Source organism: Fundulus heteroclitus, chromosome 3, assembly GCF_011125445.2.
Source record: "Fundulus heteroclitus isolate FHET01 chromosome 3, MU-UCD_Fhet_4.1, whole genome shotgun sequence".
In the NCBI taxonomy this organism is placed as follows: Eukaryota; Metazoa; Chordata; class Actinopteri; order Cyprinodontiformes; family Fundulidae; genus Fundulus; species Fundulus heteroclitus.
Genome location: NC_046363.1, coordinates 38,949,443 through 38,960,651, shown reverse-complemented (window position 1 = coordinate 38,960,651; position 11,209 = coordinate 38,949,443). Strand labels below are relative to the sequence as shown.

The 11,209-nt window shown below is 39.2% G+C and overlaps 1 protein-coding gene across 1 annotated transcript in view; it reads right to left on the bottom strand.

Moving 5' to 3' along the window:
• Positions 1-2,335: 2,335 nt before the first annotated feature.
• Positions 2,336-11,209, bottom strand: part of LOC105935543 — a 37,966-nt gene continuing 29,092 nt past the window's right edge. Inside the window, exons 8-13 of the mRNA XM_036127887.1 lie at positions 6,665-6,959; positions 6,438-6,592; positions 6,071-6,350; positions 5,787-5,928; positions 2,688-2,932; positions 2,336-2,540 (exon numbers count right to left, since the gene is read on the bottom strand). Of these exons, the coding sequence (XP_035983780.1) occupies positions 2,396-2,540; positions 2,688-2,932; positions 5,787-5,928; positions 6,071-6,350; positions 6,438-6,592; positions 6,665-6,959 (1,262 nt within the window). The 3' untranslated portion in view covers positions 2,336-2,395. The remainder of the gene's footprint in view (positions 2,541-2,687; positions 2,933-5,786; positions 5,929-6,070; positions 6,351-6,437; positions 6,593-6,664; positions 6,960-11,209) is intronic.

Genomic DNA, 11,209 nt, shown 5'->3' with positions numbered 1-11,209 from the left:
AAGCGCCGCGGGTCGGAGTCGATCCCGGGCCGACCGCGTCGAGGACTAAAGGCCTCCCAATATGGTTCGCGCTAACCGCTAACCGGTCCGGAGGGGGGGGGGGGGGGGGGGGGGTTCGGGCGTCCGCGCCCCGGAAAACAAAACTTGCCAAATCCGGTCGGGAGAAGGGCGAAAATATGGTTTCCACCAACAAAAGCCTTCAGAGCCGTTCTCTGATGTTCTTTTAATGAAACAATATCAGATAGATTGGACAACACGGAAGAAATAGCAGCATCAATGCTAACGCTTGCTTCCTCGATGCGAGCCGCCATTGTTGTTGGAATCTCACGGTGGCTTCTCCACTACGTCACATCCATGAAACACCCGCCCTGCGTCCTGATTGGCCAGACCAAAAATTTGGTTGGGGAAATTATTTTCAATGAGCCGTGTCCCAGATGTATGTGAGTGGAGCTCGGCGGAGCGATACATGCAGCTGGCTGTTGTCAGGTTAGTAGCTTTATGAATAGAAGCAATTAAGCTTTAAATTTTTAGTGATGAAGCTCATTCCGGTAAAGCTATTATGCATAGAAACAATTCTCCCATTTTAGCTGTGGTTTAGAAAGGTCAGCTCAGAAACCTGAAGATGTAACTTTCAGTAATGTATAAATAGAAACAAGCTTTGAATTTTTAGTTATGAGGCTATTTCTAGTGAAAAGGTTATTTTAATTGTAGCTTAAGACAAAATTACTTTAGATCACAAATCCCCAAGAACATTTAGCTTCTTTATGAATAGAAACAATGAAGTCTGGTTTTGTTAGTGTATGAAATAAGTCAGTTTACTTAGCCTATTTGCTTTTGTAATCATTTTCTGGTCATGTACAACACTTCAATCGTCTTATTACTGCAAAGGACTATATCAAATACTTGCCTTTCCTTACAATATCAGAGTGAGCTACTTTTTGATGGGTGTCAGAGTCAAACACTGGCAAATGGACGAACATGTCAGTTATCTCAACTCACACCATCCCATTAATTGCATACCAAATATAGCCAATTGGTTAAGGTTGAAGATAATAGCTTATAATTGGACCCAACCTGAACTATAACTTTTCCATCTTTATTTGCTTCTGTGTCCTTTGTGTTGCACCTAGACATGTAATGAATGCCCCTCTTTTTCCTGGATATTAAATGTGAATAGAGCTTTAATTCATTAAATAACATGCTTTGACTTGTTCAGCAATTCTGCCAGTCTTGCTCTTAACAGTTAATGTTTTGCTTTCTTCCAAATACCTTTAGATTATTTCCATTGACAAGAAAGGCTTCATTACCTGCCATTGCCAGTTTAGTCATGTGTTCCATTGATGGCTTCTTTCATGTTTAGCTCAGGGTTTATTGGACTTGGAGTTTCGTTACCTTACTGATAAAACCTGGTTCTGAATCCAAAACCGTTCAGTATGACAGATTGAGGTAGAACTAGTAGGCTGTGTTCTACTTGGGGCATTTCAGCCAATCCCTCTGAAACAGGGGCCCTGAGTCAAATTCAAGCAAAGTACTCCATGAAACTCTGCTTGGTAGTAAAGTTTGTTGGGTGAACCCTGGGTTTCTTTAGCTGCGATCTGCATATGGAGATCAGAAAGGGTGTGTCCTTTTCTGGGGGAACTTCTTGATCCTAGAAGGCAAGTATGCCGCGAAAAACTTAGGAGAGGTTGGTTAAGCGGTGATTAATTTGAGCGTTCCAGTTTGTCAAGTCATCTTCATTCTGCCAGGCTTTGCTTGTATGAGGGCATGTTCACATTCTGTGCTGTGAATACTGAAAGCACTTTTTTTTGGCCACCTCAAATTTCTAAACTTGAATATCACGACCTGTACATCTCAGTATGAGAGTGCAGTTGCCACAAATTGTTCTATTCTAGTGGCAACTGCTCCCCCCACAGAGGGATGATCAGGTATTTTTTTACTCACGCCATCCTTTTAATTGCATATATTGAAAGGTCAATAAATGCTTTAGTTGGTTAAGGTTAGACAACGTATAACTGGACTTACTGCTCAATATCTCAAGAACCCACATCTGATTACCAGTTCAAATTCTGTCATTCCCTGCAGCTTCCTTTTGATCCAATTCAAAGAAATTCCATAGAGAGAAAAGGTTTAAGGAAGCCCACATTTCATTTTAAAAGTACAATTTCAGAGATCTCACATAATGGTTGACATGTCAACAAAAGGCAGCCATTATGCAGAATGGCTCACTTGACCATCTTACGCCACTGCCATTTGGATGGACTTTTTAGATGCTCAACAAAAGATTGCCTGGATATTCAGCCACTTGCTTTATGGAAACAAAAACACCAGTCTCAAGTAATTTTTCCTCTTTTAATTCAACAGATGCTAACATTTCAGAAATTGTTGTAATACAGAATTACTCAAGTCTGGAACCATAAACCTCAACCTCACAGAGAGTCAGGTACTCCTTCCTCCATGGGATGACCACATTTACATAACGCCCTTCCATCCCATTACATTCAAACTCAAGGCTACCTCCGGGAGCAGAGATTGTAGCACACCTGGAGAGGAAAGTGATATTATAAGCACATTGAAGCCATCATTATGCCTTCAGGGGCAGTTCCATTTGTGTCAAATTCTCTAAATGTAGTCCTCACTTTGATTTAGTCAAACACTAGAGACATTGCAGCTGAGCCAATTTCAAATACCTGGGATTGTAGTTGCCATTGTTGGCAAGGGAATCTCCGATGCGGACCTCAGCACCATTGAGTCGTTGTTGGAGAATGTCCCTGTTGACTATTTTGATGGAAAACACTTTGTGGGTGGTGCGCAAATCCAGCCTCCACCAGGGACTGTAGTCATTTTTTGTATGTGAACAGGATGCCTGCTCCCAGTTATTGTTGCGATTACCATCAATGGCATTATATGGGAAGCCAGACCCATACAGGGATGACTAGGTCGCTTTGCCATCAAGTGCTAGGTTCTCACCTGCAAAAAAACAGAGCCATTAATGCCATTTGTCAAAGAATATTCCTCAAGATGTAAAGCAGTTTGGGCATTTTTTTTACGTCATCGTCACATCTGAGGTTGAGTCAGTGGCTGATGACATACTACATAAAACACAGACATGCACACACAAGCAGAAAAACGCTGAGGCACATGCAAATACAAAAGCAGAAATAGATTTGGAGGCTGAGGAATAACTAAACATCTGAGACAGAGAGCAGGAGAGAGGTGGAAGCTTAGACAGAGACGGAGAAGCAAGCGGAGAGAGAGACAAAAAAAGCCGTAGCAGCTAGTAGGTAATGCTAGGCTAGGTTAGTGACCCCTTACCATGCAGAGAAAAAAAATTTGTGAAACATGAAGATTTCCCAGACATAAAGTGCAGCAACACAAATTAATGCACTTGAGATGTGCTTGTGTATTTGAACCAAAGATATTTCACAGTAATAAGATTTAGGATAAAATCAACCAGATTGTATTTTATGAGGTGAAAAACACAAAACCACACCTGTCACATTGCTCACTAAAACCTTTGTGGAACCAATACTTCAACTGATTCACTCCAAATGTGCTGTAGTTATAGTCAAGATGTGGATCTACAAATCAGGTGCTTTCCCCAGGTTTTCAAAAAGGATTTCAAAAGGAATTTGAGCAAAGCTCAGAAAATGTGATTTTTTTTTTACCAATTTCATTACCAATAAATCAGTTGTGGTAACGCTTGCAAAAGTAGTTCCACTGGGAAAATACTTTTGTCTTACCTTTACAAACATACCAAAAGTTTGTGTTCATACCTAATACCTGTGATGATTGATGTATATCAGGTATGTAATTTCAGCCGGAAATTGCTCCTAAAACCCTTGGGGCTTAACACTGTGTCCAGTTTGTCGATGCCTCAAGTCACGTGTCAAATAATGTGGCCAGATTTATTGTGAAACTTGTATCGATGACGTAGATGATGATGTTCAAGGCCTTAATACCACATGACTAATTCAGGACCTGGTTCACCTGTTTGCCATTTGTTTCCATATTCTCTTGAATCCAACCAATGTGTTGAAGATAGTCCCAGCATAAAATCTAATAAAGCTTTTTGCATATATACCAACCAAGTTATATGGGACCAGACCACTGATCTCTATTTATTCACTGGATTGCTAATTGGCCCAAAAAAGTGAAGTCACTGGCTTCCACCTTGCTACTCTCTACTCTCATTGAACCATTTGGCTGCAACAACAAGCAGTTTTAAGGCTGTGAGAAGACGTTTCACAGGTAATTTTACCGTCAGTGGATGTACTAACAGTATCAAGTACTGAGAAACCCATGTGCTGAAATATTTTGCATGTTTTATATACATATATATATATCCAGTGTGCGATTTGCAAAAAAAACAGAGGGGGGGATCATTTCCTCCATTAATCACATGTCGATAGGTAACTCGAGATTAATTGCAAATTAATTGTATGTTTTATCCTTTTATATTTGAAAGTGTAATAGCCTGTTTGAGCATTTTAATATGCAATTTTGCAATAAATGACACTAATAAAACACATGCTTGTACAAAAAATATTTTGTTATTTTTCAAGCACTTTTGAGAATTGGAATGAAAACATCCTGGTGCCAAATGTTAAACTCTGGACTATGATTGCTAAATGACTAATTATGACGCCCTGATGTTTACACCATGTGTAAATAAATTTGTAAATGAATACCATGCCGATATATTTTTTTGCTTCTTAAGCAGAGATAGACATCGTATTAGGCATTAATAAAAATTGTAAATTTCAATAAATCATAAGTTTTGTTCATTTGTTCACTCTCTCACACACACATCTAATTCTGAGCTTTCACACCAACAATAACTTTTGAATATTTTTGCTTGCTGTTTATATCCATATTCATACAGTTTAAGCCTGGAAAAAGGTTTTAAATTTCCAGGTCATTCCAGTCTTACACTTTGCAACTGGGCAGGAGCTTAATACCCTGAATGAGACTGTTTAGCAACTCCAGGTCCTTCGTTTGGCAACGTAATTCAGCCTTAGTTTGTCAAATACAGAGAAAACATAAGCATTAAAGTATGGTTTATGGGTTGGGTTTCTGCAATGTTCTCAGCATGTTAAAAGCTCATCTTCAAAACCAATGTCTGCTCAAAATGGTGATCTGCACCAAGTAATCTACTTTCAGCAGTTATCACACCGTAAACTGCAGAAAATACGTATAGAGTTGCTCTATACGTATAAAATGTTACATTGACAAGATACTGCGTTTGAGATATAACAGCTCTGTATCTGGGCTTCCTTTCCAGAGTCTTCTAATCACAACTGGTTCAGGCTAGTACATGCTGCTCCTTTGTGGGTGCAGCAGACATGAGTCACCTCTCCCCAAACTGTAAGACTAACGGTATATAAAAATGGTAAAGGATTAATAAAACATCACACCTTCCCAGGTTAGTCAAAACATGTTCAGTGGTGTCTAACACTAAGGAAGACCACTTTTTATTAGATGTGGCATTTGCCAGTGTGTGATAATACCATTTCCAGTCTAGAGACCAGAAATTGTTCCTGCAGCTCCGGGGGGGAGAGAAAAAAAAAAAAAAAAAAAAACCCACAAACAAACGTTACTGGTCTATAATTGCGAGGGAAATTAAATTAGTTGTGTTTTGCCATCTGTCCTGCCAGCAGCTGCACAGTTTTGTGGATGACTAGATTGAATGTGAGAAAAAAAAAAAAATCCACACACAAAGTAGTCTCAAGTCACTCCTTTTATTCAACAGAAACCAATGTTCCAGGAATTGTTGCAGTTCAGGATTACTCAAGTCTGGAACCATAAACCTCAACCTCGCAGAGAGTCAGGTATTCCCTCCTCCATGGGATGACCACATTCACATAACGCCCTTCCATCCCATTACATTTAAATTCAAGGCTACTTCCAGAAGCAGAGATTATAGCACACCTGGGAAGGAAAAACAAGAAGGACCATGTTAAATAAAGCCAGCTTCGTTATAGTGGCAGTCTATAAATGTAGACTCTTTCCCCTTTTAGTTTAGTCAAGTAAAAGACTCTAGAAATGTTGCAGCCGAGCCAGTTTCAGATACCTGGGATTGTCATTGCCATTGTTGAAAAGGGAATTTCCGATGCGGACCTCAGCGCCATTGAGTCGTTGTTGGAGTATGTCCCTATTGACGATTTTGATGGACAACACTTTGTGGGTGGTGCGCAGATCCAGCCTCCACCAGGGACTGTAGTCATTTTTCGTATGTGAACAGGATGCCTGCTCCCAGTTATTGTTACGATTACCATCAATGGCATTATATGGCAAGCCAAACCCATACAGGGATGACTGGGTTGCTTGGCCATCAAGTGCTAGGTTCTCACCTGCAAAATAAGTCTCCAATTAAATACATTGAAGTGTAGATCAATGTCTTAAGCAAATGAAAAGCAACAGTGTTACCAAATTCTTACCAGTTGGGGCCGGGTACCCACAGACCTCCACTTCACAGAGTGTGAGAATCCTGCTTGGACCAGGCAGTAAAATGGTTACATAACGTCCTTCCACACCTTCAGGAAGCTTTATAGTAAGAGTGGGCCCTCCTTGAATTGAAGAAATTGTAGCAACCCTAGTAGACAAGCAAAATTAGTTTTATACATGCATCATGCATGTCATACTTAAACTGATGCAGATCACTCACAGAGGGTTTGAAGCACCCTCATCTTTTAATGAGTTGCCGATGTGAATTTCTGCCCCGTAGATCCGGTCAGCACAGCAGTCCTGTCTGTTTGTGATGTTGATTTGGTCGACTACGTAGGAGTCCAGCAGGTCCACCCTCCACCAGGGGTTATCATGTGCTGCGGTGTGGGTGCATGAGCCTTTTCTAAGATCAGGATCTCTGTTTCCATCAATAGCATTGTAGGCATCAACAAACGCATCCATGTCTCCTTTGTAACGCCAAGACTGTGTCGCCTTGCCCCGTAAAGCAACGTTTCCTGGACAGAACAGAAATTCTTAATGTAAACAGCATATTCCCCACACATTTAGAGCCTAGTTAAAAATCTAACCTAAAGTCTAAAGATATGGAACTACAATCCTTGTGGTTAAGTAAGGTCCTGCTAGTGGAGAGGCCCTTATTTGAACAACATCCAGGATTTATCCACTATACAAGGCAAAGCATTCTGAACACAGACATTTGTCATTTCAATGTTTAACATGAGCTGGAATAAGCAGCTCATTTTGGCCATGCAAGTTTCTTCAAAAAAAAAAAAAAAAAAAAGTTTTCAGCTTTAAAGATGTAGTCAAACCATTAAACTGCATAGTACATGTTTTGGGTAGGAGCTAAAATATTGAGTTATTAGGCCCAACAACATCAAGGTTTGAATAAATCATCTGATACTTACGATATCCGCAAGAGAAGCATGTTGGCAAGAACAGCAGTAATTGAAGGACTACAATAAACCCCATCCTTTTTGCTAACAACTACAGAGCAGACAGAGATGTTTCAGATGAGCTTCCATGCTAAACAACTCATTTTACTGCTGTTAAATAGCCCTGAACCACAGCAGGTCGCAGCGACTAACGCACCTGAATCAAATGACTGAATTAGTGTGCAGTCAGTGAGTCCGCTTCATTTGTCAGCTGGCAGAGTAGATTGTGGCTTTTTTGAATAACCCAATCAGTGCTGTGCCACTATGGTTGTTTCCAGAAACAAAAGTTGACTTGAAAATACATGAAATGAAAAGAGAATGAAAACATAACGAAGTTGGGGTTAAAACTAGCTTAAACATTAGACAACTGTATTGTAGTTATTTAAAAATATACACAGATGGTTCAAAAAATTCAAAGGGAAATGTGGGAATAGGGGTATTCATTCCAGAGTTAAATATATGTATCTGTAAAAGATTAACAGACATTTTATCTATATACACAGCAGAAATGGTTGCAATTATTTTTAGTTTACAGTGGGTGGAGGAGGTTAGACCGGACAAGGTGGTGATTTCAAAAGCTGCAATAGAAAGCATACACTCAGGAGGAAATAATAGGAAAAACCTTGTGTTAAAAATTTATCAAAGTTTATTTAGGTTATATATGTGTGGAACAGATGTTCTGTTCTGTTGGGTGCCGGCACATGAAGGGGTGAAAGGAAATGAAACAGCAGACAAGCTAGCTAAAAAGGATTTAGGAAAGTAGAATACGGATCAGATTACATTTGGGAAAGGGAAAGTAAATCAATAATTAAAAAGAAAGAAACAGAAATATGGCAAAAAATATGGGATGAAGATGAGAAAGGAAGAAGATTATAGGGTTCAAAAATCTGTCATAATTAAAAATTATGGGGAAAGGAGCAGAAGGGAAGAGATAATTTTACTAGATTAAGAACTGGACACACCTACTTGAATGAGTTTATGTATGTTCTAAGGAAGAGAAATAATGATATATGTGAGGGTTGTGGAGGAAAAGAAAACGTGGATCATGTTCTGATGAATTGCATTTAATATGAATATGAAAGAGAGAGGATGAGGAAAGTAATTATGGAAAAAGAAGAGAATGGAGTATTAAAGGAATTTTACGGACAGATGGAGATAGGGAGGAAAATATGGTCATTAATAAAGCATTGTTTTTATTTTTACATAACACAAAATTAAAAAATAGAATATAGTAGGTGGAACTAAAGAGCTACACACTCATGTACAGTAGGAGGCGGTATGCACCTATAAGTTGTTTGCAATCCGCCAATCAAAGGAAAGAAGAAGATTGCGGCTTTATCTGATTTTCCACTCAAGTCCACTGGTTAGCAGGAGGCTGTTTTGATTTTGATATAAAAGTCGATTTGAGTAAAATAAAATAAAAAAGGATGTCTGTGTATTTAGCCAGCATGGTAATTTACATTCATCATTGTCCAATTAAAGGTGGCAAACTCTAGCCCTTGAGGATGTTGAATGTTCAACGCCAGTTAAATATTTTCTTAGGTTTTACAGTGTGATTATGTGATGTCAACTAGATTCATTTTTTTTTTTTTTCAAGTAGTTTTACACTCCTCAACAGGGGTTTCATTATTATAGGGTGCTATAATAAAAAAGTATAAAGTATTTTGTTCCGTTTTTTTAATATAAAATCTAGCTGTTTTAATTCTATTTTGTTAGAAAATTAACATGCTGAAGGGGAACTTTTGTTTAATTTTTCACTTGCCTATAAACACATTTTTAGGGAAAGCTGAAAACATTTCTATAAAGCAGAAGCAGATTTAGTGAAAAACAGCAAAAAAAGTGATTTGTTTCCATTATGCATGTTATCAAGCAGGGAGTCATAAACCTCAACCTCACAAAGAGAAAAGTACTTGTTTCTGCAGGAAATTATTGTGTGTTTCTAGCATCCTCAAAAACATTGAATTAGAGATCACGGCTCACCTGTCAGGAGAAACCGACTTTTGAGAAATTTTGCCTAACTTAACACAAAATTAATTATATTAAGAAAAAAATCACTGGGCAACAAAACTATGGGCATTACAAATTAACTTTCTTGGAAAAATAATATTTTCATCAAAATACATTAGTTTAGTGTAAATTAAAATAAATTGAATATTTTAATAGAGCTATACATATGAAAGCTAAAATAATTTAGCCAGTGTAAGGGGTATTTTCCATCCTCTGTGCTATTGTGTGTAAGAGGACCTGGAAAACAGAGTAGGACATTGTTTTGTTGGGTTCTTTCAAGCAGGAAGTTGGCTACCCTTGAAAAACAACAACTTTATTAACACCACAATTTTACAAAACTATATAAAGCAACAATGCATGTTTTAAACAACTATTTTTGTAAATATTTTATTCTTAGAATAACTCTATTCTTAAACTGGCAGTTCACAATATGATTTAATGAATCATTTGTTTATTACATTTTGGCACATTTTGTGCTGCACTACTACCCAATTTCAACAATGCCAACTCCAGCCTTGTCATGGTAATGGCAAAGAATAATTCATTAAAAACAACTATTTCTGTCTAACAACTGTGCAGCAAGCTAAAGGCTAACCCACACAGACCAGTGCTGCCGAGCCTCCTCCTGGCCAATGTCAGATCCCTCCCCAACAAATTGGATGGGGTCTGGCTAAGAATTGCCGCACATAAGATGAATAGTTTTGCATCGATCTTTACGGAGACGTGGTTAGATGGAAATGTACCTGACGTCGTGGTCCAGCTAGAAGGCCGCTCTTTGTTCAGATTGGACCGAACATCAGCCGCGGAGAGAATACAAGGTGGAGGCGTAGTAATATACATCCAAAACACCTGGTGCACAACTGCAAAAGAGATCGGAAGTTTCTGCTCCCCAGATCTGGAATATCTAGCAAATACGTGCAGACCATTTAAACTTGTTCGAAAGTTCAGCTCTGTTATCATCATTGCAGCATATATCCAGCTGAAAGCTAACGCTACGCTAGCCCTAGAGGAGCTATACAACTTTATCATTAGTCAAATGAACAGTAATCCAGAGGCAGCTGTGATCATTGCTGGAGACTTTGATCATGTTGACCTAAAAGCTGTGCTTCCCAACTTCCATAAATTCATTAAGTTCCTGACCAGAGACAACAATATATTAAATCAAGTTTACTTCAACATCCCAGGAGCATATAAAGCTGCTGCAGCTCTTCACTTTGGACCATCAGATCACATCTCTGTGGACCTGATCACTGCCTACAAGCCACTGATCTGCACAACCACACCTGTGATCAAGACCATTCAGGTTTGGACCGAGGAGGCCCGCTCAGCTTTACAGGAATGCTTTGAAAACACAGACTGGGAAATGTATAAAGAGAACACTGACTTAGAAAGCTACACATCATCTGTGCTGTCTTATATTCACTTCTGCACTGATTCCTTCCTGCCCACAAAGATAATCAGAGTGTTTGAAACAACATGTGGACAGCACAGTGAGGTCCCTGCTAAAGACTCGGAATGCAGCATTCAGATCAGGAGACAAACTGTCCTACAGGAGCGGTAGAACTGAACTGAATAAAGGCATCCAGAAGGCAAAGCAGAGGTATAAGCAGCACATTGAGGACCACTTCAGCTGCAACAACCCACGCAGCATGTGGAGAGGCATCAGGACCATCACAGATATCAGGCACAACAACCAGCAACGACTCAGTTCTCGCTGACACCTTAAACCTGACCCCTTAAACAGCTTCTGTGCATGCGTCGACTCTCCAAACAGCAGAAAGCCTGAACATTTTCCCCAGCCAGAGGTT